The sequence below is a fragment of the Ixodes scapularis genome, unplaced genomic scaffold (assembly GCF_016920785.2).
Source record: "Ixodes scapularis isolate PalLabHiFi unplaced genomic scaffold, ASM1692078v2 PGA_scaffold2__306_contigs__length_199485367, whole genome shotgun sequence".
NCBI lineage: Eukaryota > Metazoa > Arthropoda > Arachnida > Ixodida > Ixodidae > Ixodes > Ixodes scapularis.
Window position 1 is genome coordinate 177254610 of NW_024609857.1, and position 16752 is coordinate 177271361.

At 46.4% G+C, this 16752-nt stretch overlaps 2 protein-coding genes across 2 annotated transcripts in view; both read right to left on the bottom strand.

Moving 5' to 3' along the window:
- The window catches only part of LOC121045576, a 32075-nt gene that overhangs the window by 4788 nt on the left and 10535 nt on the right, over positions 1 to 16752 (bottom strand). The gene's annotated exons all lie outside the window — the stretch shown is intronic.
- Positions 11925 to 16105, bottom strand: LOC120850294. The gene is made up of 3 exons (XM_040222746.2): positions 14700 to 16105; positions 13018 to 13919; positions 11925 to 12355 (listed from the first exon to the last, which is right to left on the bottom strand). The coding sequence occupies exons 1-3, from the start codon at positions 15934 to 15936 to the stop codon at positions 12161 to 12163; spliced, it is 2334 nt and encodes a 777-aa protein (XP_040078680.1). The 5' UTR covers positions 15937 to 16105; the 3' UTR covers positions 11925 to 12160.

Genomic DNA, 16752 nt, shown 5'->3' on the forward strand with positions numbered 1-16752 from the left:
GAGTGGTCACGTGACCTCGGGTGGGGGGGGGGGGGGTCACGTGACCTCGGGGGGGGGGGGGGGGGGTCACGTGACCTCGGGGAGTCACGTGACTTGTCGAGCCACGTGACTTTGGGTGTCAAGTGACCTTGGGGGTCACGTGATCCTGGGGGAGGGGTCACGTGACCTCGGGGGGGGGGGGGGGGGGTCACGTGACTTGGGGAGGCACGTGACTTTGGGTGTCACGTGACCCTGGGGCTGGAGTCACGTGACCTTGGGGGTCACGTGACCTTGTAGTAATCTGGGGGTCACGTGACGTTGTGATGACCTTGGGGGTCACGTGACCTTGGGGTGACCTTGGTTACGCCGACGGCTACGGCGACGGCGGCGGCGACGTTGCTTAAGCCGGGAATGGGCCCCTAAGAGCTGCGCTCTAAAAAGACTAAACGGACTAAGGCTGCTAACACTACGGCTTCCTGGAACGCCTACTACGAATGCGCTAGGGCTTATAAATCCGCCATTAATCAAGCCAAAACCAAATTTTATAGTATCGACCTCCCCAACGTACTAACCACCAAACCAAAGAAGTTTTGAAAAATAATTAATCCAGCACTATCACTTCCTTTGCAATTTGTAGATGACGACGGACTTCCACTTTCAGATAAACACGGCGCTCTTGCTATTAACAATTTATTCTTCTCATTCTTTACTAACGAGGACTTGCTAAATATTCCCGACTCGTGCCAATCCACTCACCTTCTTATGAATCCTATCTTAATTGACCGCACTGGAGTACTTAAGGCTATAGGTCAACTGAATGTGTCGTCCAGCTCTGGAGGTGACCAAATGAACTCTAAGGTATTAATAAGCACTAAAAACATTTCTTCCACTTTCCTTTGCGACATATTCTCTCAATCACTTAAACTCTCTGAAGTTCCATCCGATTGGAAAATTGCTAACGTCATACCCGTTCATAAAACAGGCGATCGCCAACAAATCAGCAACTATCGTCCCATCTCGCTCACCAGTGTTTCAGGCAAAGTCTTGGAGCATATTCTCTATTCTAACATAATAAACTTTCTTGGCTCTCATATCCTCTTTTTCAAGCACCAGCACGGATTTCGCAAGTCATACTCGTGCGAAACTCAGCTAACAGCATTTCTAACTGACGTTTACTCAAATTTCGATTCCAATCTTCAAACTGAAGCCATCTTCATTGACTTCTCCAAAGCATTCGACAAGGTCCCTCATCAACGTCTTTTAATGAAACTAAGAGATATTAAAATCTTCACCCCTCTATAGTCAATTGGATTTCTGAAGTCCTCACTAATCGCACTCAATGCAGTTCTGTTAACAATGTAAAACCTACCACACGCACAGTAACGTCTGGCGTCCCTCAACCCTATTGGAAAACCCCAATATAAACAGCGTATTATGGATATTGGTAAACAATATCTTTTTATTGTATTGCAATACAATATAGACAGTGTATTGGAAAACATTACATTTATTGTATTGTATTACAATAAGGATTTGTTATGGGATTCCAATATCCATAATACGCTGAAAATATTGGAATCCAATACCGTATAAACCCTTATTGGATCCCCATATGTCGTTTGGGGATCCAATAAGGGATTACGATTCCAATATACTCAGCATATTATGGATATTGGAATCCAATATGCTATATCGGCTACCAATAAAACTATATACGAGTTGGAATATCACGTTTAGCGCAACCTTTCTCTGCAACGCAGTCTCTTCTTGTGTGTATTTCTGAGTGATAAATTAAAAAAATGTTGCTGTTGTCAAATTGTGAATAAAGAAGCAAAACACTGGACTTATCCATTCCAAATATATTTAACATATTCCTGAACTGGAGGATCTGGCATTTACTGCAAAAGAAAGTTAATTGTTTAGGACTCTCATTCAAAAACTTGATGTTTGAAAACAGAATGTGAAATCCTCACCTTAATGAAAACAGCACCTGCTAGCTGTAGCCATATAGAAACTGCAAAATAAAAATTTGTGATTAGTTTGCGACAAGTAGCAATCCTTCACCAAGCCGGATAGATTCAAAATTATGTCTGCGTTTGATTGTGGAAAAATAAGCTTCAATGCCACTGCCACAGGTCATTCTGAGCTCGGTCAATTAAATATACGTATCCGCTCGTCTGGCTTCACTATTCCTGCTTCGCAACTAACTAGAGTATCTGGAATGCTCACATTTGAGGAAAAACGAACTGGTGCTTGCTTGCTTGCAGGCCGTGGAAACTGGAAGAGAGATTTGCGGTTAGTTGCGTCCAAGTAGCAGTTACTTTGAGTACCCACGTAAAGTACACCAAGTCTGAAAGATTCAAAATTACATGCGCGAGACATAGATATCCTCTTGCGACGTAACTGGGCACGTGTCAATGTCGCCCGCTTGTATTACAGAAAAATAAGCTTCAATGCAGGAGCTCCCAATCGTTCTGAGCTCCGTCAAATAAAACTGCTGTACCGGTCATATGTCCTCAGTATTCCCTGCTTCGGGAATCTGGAATTCTCACCTTTAAAGAAAAGCAAACTGGGACCTGCTGTCTCTTAGGCTGTAGAAACTGCCAGAAAGATTTGCGATTAGCTGCGTCCAAGTATCAATTTCTTTGACCAGCCACCTACAGCACACTAAGCCGGATAAATTCAAAATTACATGTGCGTGACATAATATGCCTCTTGTGACAAAACTGGGCACACGTTTTGTCGCCTATGGCAACACTGAAGCCAGACAGACAAGCGGTACGGCACCTTTAATTGACGGAGCTCAGAACGAGTAGGGACGCTTTCACTGAAGCTTGTTTTTCTGCAATACACACGTGTATTGCAGCAAAACAAGCTTCAGTGAAAGCGTCCCCAGTCGTTCTGTCAATTAAATATGCCGTACCGCTTGTCTGGCTTCAGTATTGCTGCTTCAGAGCAATCTAGAAAATCTAGAATCCTCACCTTTGAACGAGAACGAACTGGCGCCGGCTGGCTTGTGGGCCATGGAAACTGCAAGAGAGGTTTGCGATTAGTTACGTCCATGTAACAATTTTTTTGGGTAGCCACCTACAGCACACTCAAAATTACATGCACGGGACACAGATGCCTCGTGCGACGGAACTCCCTTCGTCCTTGTTTTCTGTTAACTCTGATCACCTTCACCACTCGCCTCCAATTTCTGCGCTACTTCTTTAATCTCGATACCCTGGTTCCCAAAGGCCATGCCATGGCTTGCGCCAGTCACGGATCTGTCAGCTCTGCGAATGGCGCTATTGTGGCAAAGACGCCACAGCACCTGGCGCTTGATGTGCTCTTTCAATATTTTGAGCACGGCTCAAAACAGGTGGATGGGTGTCTGGTATGCCCTTTGCTTATTTGCGGATCGTTCCGAATCAGAGGGTAGGCGCTTCTGCGACCTGGGCGCATGCTCGGTATTTTACAATAGTTGAAACCGAACTCTGCAGGAATCTTGAAACATAACAAACATAATGTGCACGCCAAAAGGCATAGCAAATGAAACACCCACCATCTATCTATTTTCGTTTCTTGTCCGCAAGAAGCTGTCGTATATGTAGCCTCCCTTGCTTAAGCCGTTCCTCCCTAGTGTCCCGGTTGGTCTCGTCCTGATGAATCGTCGGTGGAGACCTGAGGAGCGGTCAACATCAGATTAGACCTTTTTGAGACAGAACCATATACTTGCTGAGAGGAAGTACACCCAAACGAATCTTAGGCATGTCATTTATAGTGAGTTTTAAATTGAGACGCATGATGTAAAATGAGACGCCAATACTGACGCACCCCTTTTGCGAACCCAAAACTTTGAAGGCCTTGTCCCCCTTAGCTAGGGGGACAAGGCACATGAATACCGGCATGTGAATGAAATTTTTACCTTAACATCGCGACTCAATGCCCATCCCTGAATATTCGACCGCCACACTTTTAGAAAAAAAAATATTTTTTTTAGAAGACACCGAGTCATGTACCACCCCTACAAACGCCTTAACCAAGCATACTCATACCGTGGCTTGTTTGCTCCGTGCCGCCCCCGAGTTAATTCGGGCTGACAATGTTTTTTTTTTGTTGTTTTTTTCAAATGGTACCCACATTCTTAGTTTTGGTTTGTCTTGTAGAAGCAGGTGGATACTTTTATAAAGCTTCCTCCCTATGCGCTTCCGAGTCAACATTTTTGGAATGGCCAACCCCCGGGCTTTGATTTTGCGCTCCTTGATGAATGCTGAAATTCATATAGGCGGGCAATAGCTCGCCTTGAAAATACTTGCTTTTGGTGGCCGAGAACAAACTCGTGTTTCTGATCGGCAGCCACTTGCTGCCAAGAATTGCTGCCCATATCCTAAAGATCAGTCTAACACAGATGCTTTGGCCAGACAGAGACACAAAAGCCTGAAACAAGGCTACTATACAGACAGGAAATAGAGTGTCTGTGAGGAATGAAACAAACAACTCAGATAGGCATCAACCACTTACCTTGAAAACACTTGCCATGCGTGGCAAAAAACAAACTTCTGGCCTTGATTGGCTGGTGCTTGCCACCAAGACCTGCATGTATAAGAAAGAACCCGGTCTTAGTCAAACTTTGGTGTTTTACAGAAGAGAGACAACAAAATACTAATGCAAGACCACTACACATAGGTTATGGCATTCAAGAGGAATGAAATACAAAACTCATATAGGCGGGCAAAAGCTCACCTTGAAAACACTTGCTCTCGATGGCCGAGAACAAACTCGTGTTTCTGATCGGCAGCCACTTGCTGCCAAGAATTGCTGCCCATATCCTAAAGATCAGTCTAACACAGATGCTTTGGCCAGACAGAGACACAAAAGCCTGAAACAAGGCCACTATACAGACAGGAAATAGAGTGTCTGTGAGGAATGAAACAAACAACTCAGATAGGCATCAACCACTTACCTTGAAAACACTTGCCATGCGTGGCAAAAAACAAACTTCTGGCCTTGATTGGCTGGTGCTTGCCACCAAGACCTGCATGTATAAGAAAGAACCCGGTCTTAGTCAAACTTTGGTGTTTTACAGAAGAGAGACAACAAAATACTAATGCAAGACCACTACACATAGGTTATGGCATTCAAGAGGAATGAAATACAAAACTCATATAGGCGGGCAATAGCTCACCTTGAAAACACTTGCTCTCGATGGCCGAGAACAAACTCGTGTTCCTGATTGGAAGCCATTTGCTGCGAAGAATACCTGTAGATATCCTAAAGAACCCAGTCTTAGTGTAACACAGATGCTCTGGCCGGACAGAATAGAAACGTCTGATACAAACCACAAAAAGCAGGAAATAGTGTCTGCGAGAGATGAAAAAAACCCAAGTGGAGAGGCTCGTTCTGTTTCACGCTAGTCAAATAGTGTAGCTCATTTTGCTAAAACGATGCATATTTCCTAAAAAAAAGTATCTATATTTTGCCCCATTTAGCAGAGTTTACTGCCAAGGCTACCTGCACACCAGAATAATTCAGAATTAGTCAGTTTTTTCTTTCTTCTTTTGATGAGCGACTACAGAATCCTAAACAGGTGATGAAACAAAATATGAACCCAGCATGACAGGCTAGTTTGCCTTGATGCAAGCACAGTGCCTCGGCCAACCAAATGAGGTTCTATTCTTTATCACTTGTCATATTTGGTGGGAATAGTAGAGTAAATGAAAATAAGGCAACCTCTCTTCTAGCCGACAGCTGCAAACAAAATTCATATACCTCGATGAACGACCTGGAAATAAAATTGGGTGGTTACCAAGTGGTTTAAAGTATCAAATTTCAAACTTACAGAATGTAGTTTTGGTTTAAGTCCTCCTGGTGTATATTTTTATCCTTATAACTATATTTACATTGTTTTTTTTGTATTTTTGAGGCACAAGTACTTAATTTATACGCTAATTCACCTTTAGAAGCATTTTAATTACACTCCATGCCTTTCTAGTAATCGTAATTGATTCTTGGTGAAAGCGGTCTTAAATTTTTCTTTTCTTGCTGTCGCTGCTGCTTGCTTTTTCACCTTTAGAATGCTGACAACTCGACACAAAAGTAATGAAAAATGTGTTTAAAATGTCATGAATATCAGCATTTCCAAGCTGTACCCCTGCTTCATGCCCCGACCATGCCACCATACCATAGCTGAGTGCAGTGACAAATGGTCCCAGGTTTGTCACCCGACCGTTTTTTGGGCTTACGGTGAGGCGCGACTCATGAAGCACCTATGCTTTGCGATGGAGCCAGTGAGCGAGGTGTGACACACTAGAGCTGTGCAAGCCACAGCTTTACAGCCTGCAAAGCGTGGGAAGATCCCTCTCCCTTTGCAGAGCTGGCATTAGCTCACCGAGAAGCTATTGCAAGCACTAGAAAGCCACAGTGTGTGAATAAAAGCGCTTCTGAAAATGAATTAGTGTGTAAATTATGCATCTATATGTTAAAACTTAAAAAAGTATATATGTATATATATATATCTATTTAAATACTAAAAAAGGCAAAAAAGAAAAAAAAATGTTTCCAGGTGGGCTTGCACCCAGAGCTCCACGGCCCATGAATTCAGTTCCCTAAAGCCCGCTTCAGACGGAACAATTTCGCCCAGCAACTTCATGTCGCAACACCAGCAACACGGGCCACCCGCGTTCACATGCAGCAACCGAATTGCTACGACTTGCCATCATCATCATGAAATTTTATTTTTCTTACAGTATTTAGGCGCACAGTTATATCCTAAAAACATGTTTTTATATCTTTAAATTGCGCTGAGAATACTAACTCATCTTTTTGAAACAGTTTATTTTCAAAAATGATCCATTTCAAACCAGAACTAAGTCCTCAGTTCTCATCATCACGACCACAGGGGTGTCACGTGCAAATATTGCATTCCTGATTGGCTGCTGCCGCTTCAAACATCTCCGAGTAGTCAAAGTTGCTCGTCCGCTTCGAGCCGGACCCAATCTCAGCAATTCGTGTCGATCTAGGGAAAACTAGGGACCAGCCAGCAGCCCCAAAATTGCTGAAAAGGTTGCCCCGTCTGAAGCGATCCTATACTCTGTTTCATACATAGAGTGCAAAGCAGTCAAAGCTAGCGCACTGGTTTGCATTGCTGACCGTGCCTACGTTCGCCCCATAAGATAGTGCGTCCCCTGCAAAAAAGTTTTTAAAAGTCGGAAAATGTGCCTCCTCGGGGCTAGTAACTGATAGTGGCGTTATGATTTCAACGGAGCACAAATGTTTTTCAAGAAAAAGGAAAAGATAATGTAAACCACCTTAAATTGTTTTCGTGTTCATCCGTGTCGCAGCCGCTGTGGGTTTTCGGGTTGTGTGGCACTGGCTGGTTTTGAGAAGATGGCATCTTATGCAGCAAGCTCAAGTACCTCTCCTGCTCGGATGTTTTCGAAGATTCGTTGTGCGAAAATCTTGAAAGAGTGCAAGCAGATGATCGCCGATGTGTATGGGAGTATAAGAACACATTCCCCGGAGAATTCGGTCGTGAAGTCCTCGAGACGGCCAGTAACGACACTGGAGTGTGCCCTGTACTGTCGCGGAGTGCAAGGCGCAGTGCCTATCTGGCAAGGTGGCATCCCCGAAGCAAAGACCTCGCAACGTGAAAGTTTCGAGCACGGGGACCGTCAAGCATGACGAGTTCACACAGAACGCCATTCGCCTGAAGGTGCATCGCAAGTCCTCCGAGAGAGAGATTCCTACCCTTGACAGCTATTTCAAAATAAACTGTACAGGCCACAACTATTGTCGATTAACGTTTTATTATAAATTTTGGGACAAGGCCGCTATCAGGGCGATTCCTCATTCCACGCTGCACGAAAGAAAAATATAACTCGGTGCTGGAGGCAAATAACACTTGCAAAGCGGCAGACCAGATGGTAGAAATCTGGCCACTCCGGCGACTTATAAATAAAAATCAAGAAGGAGGAACTGAAATATGCACTTCGTCAATGCACACAATCTTGCACAAAAAGTATGTCTAAAAAAAAAAAAAACCAAAAAGCTTTGCACGTAAAACGGGTTCAAACCACGGCCACTGAGACGTCAATATCGCCAGAGCAGCGCCTTCTACCACTCGTCCACGAAACGCGCGGAGTAACACTTTTTCTATTTTTTCATGCGCACCACTTTAGTACCTTTGACAGCGTTGCACGCTAAATATGAAACAGAGTATAAGACACCCTATTGTCTGGTACAGAGACAATTTATGAACGCTTAGGTGTTTAAACAATCTACTACACATTTTACAGAAATAAAAAAAAAACATTGGGTGTTTAAACGTTGTACTACCCCTTTTTCAATAGAAAAAAGCAACAATAAAAAAAAAAACATTTCAGAAGAAAAGGTTAAGGAAAGGGAATGTACCATTATGTTCAGTGAAGTTTGGTGACAAGACTCGGGACTCGAGCAGGAATGCAGTTATCCTTGGTGTGACCCCATGAGACTGTCTTGCTGCCTTTGCTGGGGTTTATCTAACTGAAGTACCTGTGCGAAAAGTAGAACACATGTGCATAACACTCATTATTCACAAGAAAATTTGTCAATGTCCAAAATGACCCATGAAGAAAATTATGCGAGGAATTTTCAGGCTGCGTTGGCCGAGTCACCTCTTGTGGCCAATGTTTCATAGCAACTTTAATTGTAGTGAACAGTTATAGGGTATATTACGAACAAAGTGCAATTTGGTTTTGTAGGAAACTATAACACACAAAACGACACTTGAATGCAATATGTTGAGGTACCTCTAAACAAACTCCAGGGTTTCATGGCGCCTCCTTCAGATACCTGATGTTGAACATGAAATATGTGCACCAAGGAGTGAGCAAACAGCGACTTCAGATTTGTCTCTAACACCAGCGACATGTCGACAAAAAGTGCAACGTGTAGAAGGTCGTCTAGAAGTGTGCCAAGATGAAAAAGCAAGATGTAACGCTATCAGAATAAGATCACACCAACGAGGCACCATTGTGGTGAGACAATCTACGATGTAGAGACAGTAATCGGGAGTCAACCGACGTACGGCCGCGATTTACTTTGCGGCGACTAAAATAAAACATGGCAAAAAAAAAAATTGAAAATCATAAAACGCGTTTTTTTTTTTCGTTTTTTTTTTATCTTATTCTTTGAGCGCAGCCGGTAGCAGAGCAGTTGGGCGGCGTCACGAAAATCTGACAGACTCGCTAGCTTTTCTCAACTTCGTACGGCGCCAGTCGGCACCACAGATGAATGGTCGGCACTCTTAGTCTACCTGGGAAAAAAAAAGTACGAGCTCAGAGCCCAGCGTCGATCGCGACTTTCGTAAAGAGAAGCTCCGGTAACACTCCGGCGACTCGCGAGCGTTAAACAACGCCTCTTCGAACGAGCCCACGAATCCAACACGTCGAACGGTTTGCGCCGGTAAGCACGCTGGGAGCCAGGGGGCTGGAGGTGGAATATCCGAAAGAGACGAGGCGCTGGTTTCTACGTCTATTTCGCACATGAGATAACAAGCCGAGTGATAGCTAGCCGAGTGTAAACACTGACTGAAGTTACATCAGAGTACACGCAGTCGAAATGACGTCTGCAACAGAGCACAGCCAGACGCTTTCAGCAGGGGACGCATGCGTTCAAATAAGCTGCGATTTCAAAACATCATGTATCCCTTCTGTCCTTCAGTGTTCACTTTGATCTGTGTATACCAAAGCACCCCATGCTGCAAGTAATAAAGTCGTCTATACGTACCTTTCGAAGCGATTGAAAGTGCGTTGGTTTCACTTGGAACCCACAAGCAAAGTGCGCGACGAACTTGACGAGCCGTTATCCGTCGGTCCCGCCATCGCCGCTGTCTCGCCGGGTTGGCGCGGTCGCGGTCGCTGCGCAATGGCGCAATCGCGTAATCTCGGCGGCTTGGCTAGGCTTGGCTGGATCGCCGGATTCGGCCACTCGGCGGCTCGCCACCTGTCTGGCTCGATGGGCTACTCGCGGCTTGCTCGGCTCGCCTCCCTTCGGAATTCCAACTGCCTCCGAAGCTCAAGCGCTCGAGCTTTCGCGCGCGCGGGTTGACGATGGAAAAATTTCTCATAAAACGAGTCTGTAACGTATCGTTTGATGGCGCAAATGCACGTATTTTTCCCGTCGTTTTTTACAGTGTGTGAATCTTGCGAAACAGGCAACGAAGAGTGGTCGGTGAAATGTGCTCGCGTGTGGTTGTGGATTTTGTGTACGACGTAGGATTACCCAGAAAGGTGGGTCAATATCGATAAATGTGCGGGTAAGAAGCACGTGACCTGTCAAGCCCATTAATCCTCATTATTTTATCGTGCGAACTGACATTGTCACGTATCGCGTTCGATTTGGGTTCCAACATCGGTAACCTAACTTTTGTTGCATTAAAACTGCAATAAACATTTGTTTGAAAACGATCACTCCAATGAGCACGTCGTTATTGGGCTTTCTCATTGAAAGGTAGGTCGCGGGTGTCCCAGCTAGTTATTCTGAATGGTTTGGTGGTTGTCTAGCATTTCAAGCGCTCGAGGCTGTGTGTACTGTGTGCCGTACGTACACTTGCGCTTTCGATCAATGTGAATGTGTTTGCAACGCGGAACGTTTATGTTCTGTGTGTATCCACCTCCAATATCGTTCTCTCTCGTATTGCCGTATGGTAACTCCTGCTGTTCTACAATATCATTCACGCGATGTCGTATATGTGGGCGTACCGATATCCACATGTTGCTTCACGGGCGATCAAGACTGTGTTACGTATCCTCTTAGTCCGCGGTATATGCCGACGTAATTCATGTTGGTAACTTGGAATTCCTTCTGAGATATATCCACGCGATATTGTATTCTCCTTTGGGCCCGTGATCGACGACCGATATTTATATATCATGTGGCCGCGCAGTATGTCCATGTCGGTCACCAATATGCACGCGGTGTCGTATTCTATTCCAATAACCGTAAGTTCTGTCGGGATATTGCGCTTCGATATCGTGTTGTATACCAATAACCGCAAGTTATATCGGGATATTGTGCTCCAATATCCTGTTGTATACCAATAGCCACATACTATATCGGGATATTGTGCTCCGATATGAATTCCCATCGTGCGTATTGGGTTAATCGGATAACAATAAGTTTTTATTGGTTTCCATCAACTTCATTGGAATACAGTATTTCCAATAAGCCGAGTTCATATTGGCCTTTTTCAATAGGGAAGGCACCGTCCTCGGCCCCCTTCTTTTTTTTAATCTACATTAATGACCTCCACCACGGCATCACTTGTGAAGTACGTTTGTTCGCCGATGACTGTGTCATCTATAGACCGATTCATTCACGCCACGATCAACCAATCTTGCAGAACGATCTCCAACTTATAATTCAGTGGTGTCATAAATGGCAAATGCCTTTAAACTTTAATAAATGTAAATCGGTATCTTTTTCCCGCAGTTCACATGTTCTATCCTCCTCTTACCACCTTTCTGGCATACCAGTAACTGCTTGTTCATTGCATAAATATCTAGGAATTCATCTGACATCTGACCTGTCATGGACCACTCACGTAACATCTGTTATCGCCGATGCTAACCTCACTCTCGGATTTCTTCGCCCTAACCTCAGACAAGCTACATCCCCAGTAAAAAAAAACTAGCTTATACTACCGTGGTCAGAACTAAACTAGAATTTCCTTCTTCCATATGGTCATCGTGGCAGTCATACCTAACTAACAACCTGGAATCCGTTCAAAGCAGAACCCTCCGTTTTATTTATTCTGACTATTCCCCTTACGCAAGCATATCAGGATTTCGCCAATAAGCTAACCTTGAAAGTCTTTCTCACCGCCGCAGGATGTGTTATGTCTGCGGTGCAAGGAGTGGCCAGACGAAGGATGGACTGCGAAACAGCTTTATTTCCGCAGAGGCCGGCAGCGGTCTGGCTGCGCGTATGACGGTGCTCTTCTTATAGAGCGCCCGGTGACGTCAGTACTATGCGTACTGCTGATAGCAACGGCAGCGGCCTCTAGCACTTCCTCCACCGCAATTTGGAACGTCATGAGGCTTCATAGCGATCGGGGGGTCTTCTCTGGCGTTGTGGGTATCGCCGAGGCGCAGCGTTAGTGGGGGTGACGGGCACCGCTTGTCTTGCGGAGACAGTAGACGGAGGTGGTACGTCGGCTTCAGACGCAGGATAGATGGTGTCGGTATCGTCCTCCCCCACAAGGGACGGCGCTGTCACTGCAGTAGACGCTGAGCGCAGGTGGTCCTTGTGTCGCCTCCAAGTACGGAGTCCATCCGGTGTCCGCACCTTGACCACGTAGGACACTGGTCCCGTCCGCTGCAGTACTGTTGCGTGGAACCATGTGGGGCCGCTCCTGAAATTACGCACGAACACTTCATCGTCCACTTCGAACACACTGTTAGCACCCCTGCGCCGTGAAGTCTGTTCAAACTGACGTGCTCGGATAGTACGATCCAGAGCCGGCTTCAGTGCATCCAACCGTGTTCGTGGCCGACGACCCAAAAAAAGAAAAGATGGGGTTTCTTGAGTCGTCGCATGCGGAGTGTTGCGATATGTCATTAAGAACTTTGACAAGGTTTCCTCCATACTTTCAGTTGCAGGGCCTTTTCGTAGTGCGTTCTTTAGGGTTTGCACAAATCTCTCTGCGAGTCCATTGCTGCTGGGGTGATATGCAGAAGTGAGAACCTGTCGAACTGCCTGTTCTTTAAGGAACTCTTTAAACTCGGACGATGTAAACTGCGCACCGTTGTCACTAACCAGAGCTTCTGGTGCCCCATACCGAGCGAATAAATCGCGCAGTTTTGTTATCGTCGCTTCTGCGGTGGTAGACGTCATGACAAAAACCTCCGGCCATTTAGAATGCGCGTCTACAATGACTAGTAGCATACGACCGCGAAGAGGGCCCGCAAAATCTACATGTACCCGTGACCACGGTTGTGTCGGCCATGACCAAGGGTGCAATGGTGCCTTTTCTGGCATGTGGCGCTGCTGTTGGCATGCCGTGCAGTGTCTCACTTGGTTCTCCAAGTCCGTTTCCAAGGAGGGCCACCATACGTAGCTTCGGGCGAGTGCTTTGCTCCGCACTATTCCTGGGTGTCCCTGGTGTAGCTCCTCCAGGACCAGCTGTTGAAGTTTCGGGGGCACGACGACTCTCATTCCATGCATCAGGCACCGCTCGTGGACTGTGAGTTCCCTGCGTCTGTCAAAATAGGGCTTCAACACTTTATCATCAAGATGTGATGGCCATCCCTTCTTGGTGAAGTCTACGACCAAGCTGAGGACGGGATCACGCTCTGTATGACGCGCGATGTCCCTACTGGTGACTGGTAGAGATGCCAATCGCAGCGTATAAAACGTCTCGTCGTGACTGTCGTCTACTTCTGTGGACTGCAACGGAAGTCGTGAAAAACAGTCCGCGTCCGCGTTCTCTGCGGACGTCCTGTAGGCAAGTTTATACTTGTAGGCTGACAGAGTTACCGCCCACCTCTGCAGTCTTGCGGCGGCTATTGCCGGGATCCCACTCTTTGGCCCAAGGATCGCTTGCAAAGGTTTATGATCAGTAATCAACGTAAACTCCCGACCATAAATGTAGAAGTGGAATTTCTTGACGCCAAAGATTAGGGCGAGCGCCTCCTTTTCAATCTGGCTATAGTTTTCCTCAGCCTTTGATAATGTTCGGGAAGCGTAGGCAATTGGCCTTACCGTGCCATCTTTCATGACGTGCGACAGCACAGCGCCGAGACCATACGCAGACGCATCGCAGGATAGCTGCAGCGGGCGTGCCGGGTCGTAGTGTGCCAGCACCTCCGTCGAAGACAAGATTTCCTTGATGGCTTGGAAGGCATCTTGACATTTCCGATTCCAGCACCAGGGAGCATCCTTCTGTAGTAACCTGTAGAAAGGCTTTGCCAGCGTTGCTAGCCGTGGCGTGAATTTTCCATAGTAATTTATCAGTCCAAGCAGTGAACGCAACTGTGCGATGTTAGTAGGCGCTGGGGCATGCAGCAACGCTTGAACTTTTTCCTCGCTTGGCTTGACGCCGGTCTCGCTGATAATGTGCCCCAGATACTGCAGGCTTTCTTTGAAAAATTCACATTTTTCACGCTTGACGCGAACACCTTTCTGCTGAAGTGTACAAAACACGGCTTCAAGGTTCCTGAGGTGTTCTTCAGCGGTTGCTCCCGTGACGAGAATATCGTCAAGGTAGCATATGACACCCGGTAGTCCTTTAAGTATGTTGTCCATAATGCGCTGGAACAACGCGGGCGCAGACGCTACTCTGAAAGGGAGTCTGTTCACCGCAAAAAGCCCTTTGTGCGTGTTTAGTGTGAGAAGTTTTTTTGAGTCCTCCGACATCTCTACCTGCTGGTATGCCCTGCTAAGATCTAGCTTGGAAAAGTATTTGCCTCCGGCGAGCGCAGCTAGTATTTCCTCAAGTTTGGGCAGGGGGTACTGCTCCGTGTCTAGGATAGGGTTCAACGTTGTTTTGTAATCCCCGCACACACGTATGGTGCCGTCCTTTTTAACTACCGGTACAATAGGCGTAGCAAACTCACTGGTTGACACTTGCGTAATGACGCCCATTTGTTCAAGCTTCTGCAACTCTTCCTCTACGGCCGACCGGAGTGCGTAAGGCACGTTTCTCGCTTTGAGGAACTTCGGACGTTGCTCTTTCAAAAATAAAGTGGCTCGCTCACCTTCTATCTTGCCAAGGGTGCCGTCGAAGATGCGGCTGTACTTGGCTTGAAGTTCTTTTAGGCGTGCCTCGTACTTCTTGCTTGCATCAGACCGATGAGAGTCCGACAGCTTGTGTACGCCGCAGATGTTGTCCCAGTCCAGACGAAGACGTGTGAGCCACTCGCGGCCCAAAAGAGGCGGGCCATTGTGGTCAACTACGTAGAGGGGTAGAACGTCCTCTTGACCCTTGTATCTTACGGACGCTTTGACGAAACCGCAGGGTTGCACGACTTCCCCGGTGTAAGTCTTGAGGCGTAGCTCGGTGGGTTCAAGCTTCAAAGGAGGCTGAAATTTCTTGAACTGCTGCTTCGGTATTATGGACACCGTGGCTCCCGTGTCCAATTCCATGCTCAAGGAAGTTCCTTGAACTTCCACGTCGACGGTGATGGGTCGCCGGCTTTGCGGTGACAGCATCTTGACGTTGAATGTGTCGTCGCTTTGAAGAGTCCGGACCCACTTCTTTCCGCCAACAGTCTTCTTCTTGGCACTCCGACATGCACGCTGAACGTGACCCTTCTTGCCGCAATTCATGCACTTATCTGCAATGTGCGGACACGCCCGGGCGAAATGCTTATCAGAGCCACAGCGATAACACTCGAACGACTGTTTCCTTTTCGCGGAATCTTCGGTACTCATCTTGTGCAAGTCATCGCTCCTTTCTTTTGCGTGCGCCTCCTGAACATTTTTTTTAGCTTCTTCTAACGCGAGTGCGCGTTCAACGGCTTTTTGAAATGTCAACGTTTTATCCTCTGCAAACAAATACCGCTGTATGTCCGCACGGAACAAACCGCACACGAACCGATCTCTCAGCGACTCATCTAGGAAACCGCCAAATTCACAGGTTTGAGAGAGCTTCCTGAGCTCCGCTACATATTGTGCGATACTCTCGTGTTCCAACTGACTACGGCGATGGAATTTCGCTCGTTCTCCAATCACTGATACTCTCGGTGACAGCTGGTTTCGCAGCAATTGGGTTAGTTGCTCTAGCGTGTTTTCTGACGGTTTGGCAGGTGCCGTCAAAGACTTCAAGAGACTGTACGTTTTAGGCCCAATAACGCTTAAAAAAGCATGCACCTTGAGGTCGTCAGGTATTTTGTTGATCAGAAAAAAGGACGTCAACCTTTCTTCATAAGACTGCCAGTCACTCACAGTTTCATCGAAGGCTTCTACTTGGCCGATATGACTGGAGGATGCCATCTTGAGAAACTTGCTGTCGCCGAGTACCCAGCGGCTTGCGGTGATGTTTCGCTGTCTGTTTGGACGCAGCTTCAAGGCTTCTCACCTTCGTCTTGGCTTTGTTGCCCCCATCTTCGTCGCCAGTTGTTATGTCTGCGGTGCAAGGAGTGGCCAGACGAAGGATGGACTGCGAAACAGCTTTATTTCCGCAGAGGCCGGCAGCGGTCTGGCTGCGCGTATGACGGTGCTCTTCTTATAGAGCGCCCGGTGACGTCAGTACTATGCGTACTGCTGATAGCAACGGCAGCGGCCTCTAGCAGGATGTCTCGTCTTTCTCTTCTTCATCGGCTCTTTTATTACAACAGTCATCTCAGACAGAGTTTACTATCGCCTCCTTACCGCATTTTCCCTTGTCTCGCCCATTCTTGTAAACTCCGTCCAATTTCATCGACAACCGTCACTCACCAAATGTCTACTTTACCATTGGCCATTGACGACTGGAACTCACTGCCTGGCGTAATTCTTCCCTTATCTGACACTAGGAAATTTTCTGCAGCCATTAGCTTATTTCTTTCTAACCTATAACTAGATTGCAGCGTGTTTTTGTCGATAAATATTTGTGTTATTTAATTTTGATGTGTTCACTCCCTTGTATGATGCCCCCTGGGCCTTCAAGGAACAATAAATGATGATGATGATGATGACGGCTTGAGCATGAATTAAAGTGCACTTCTTCTGGTTAAAATAACCCGTTTGAGTTGGAGAATGCGTTCATTTTAGAAATTAAAATGTCACGATTGGACACCGATGCTGCGTCAGCGTAGGCTGGGGCTAGTG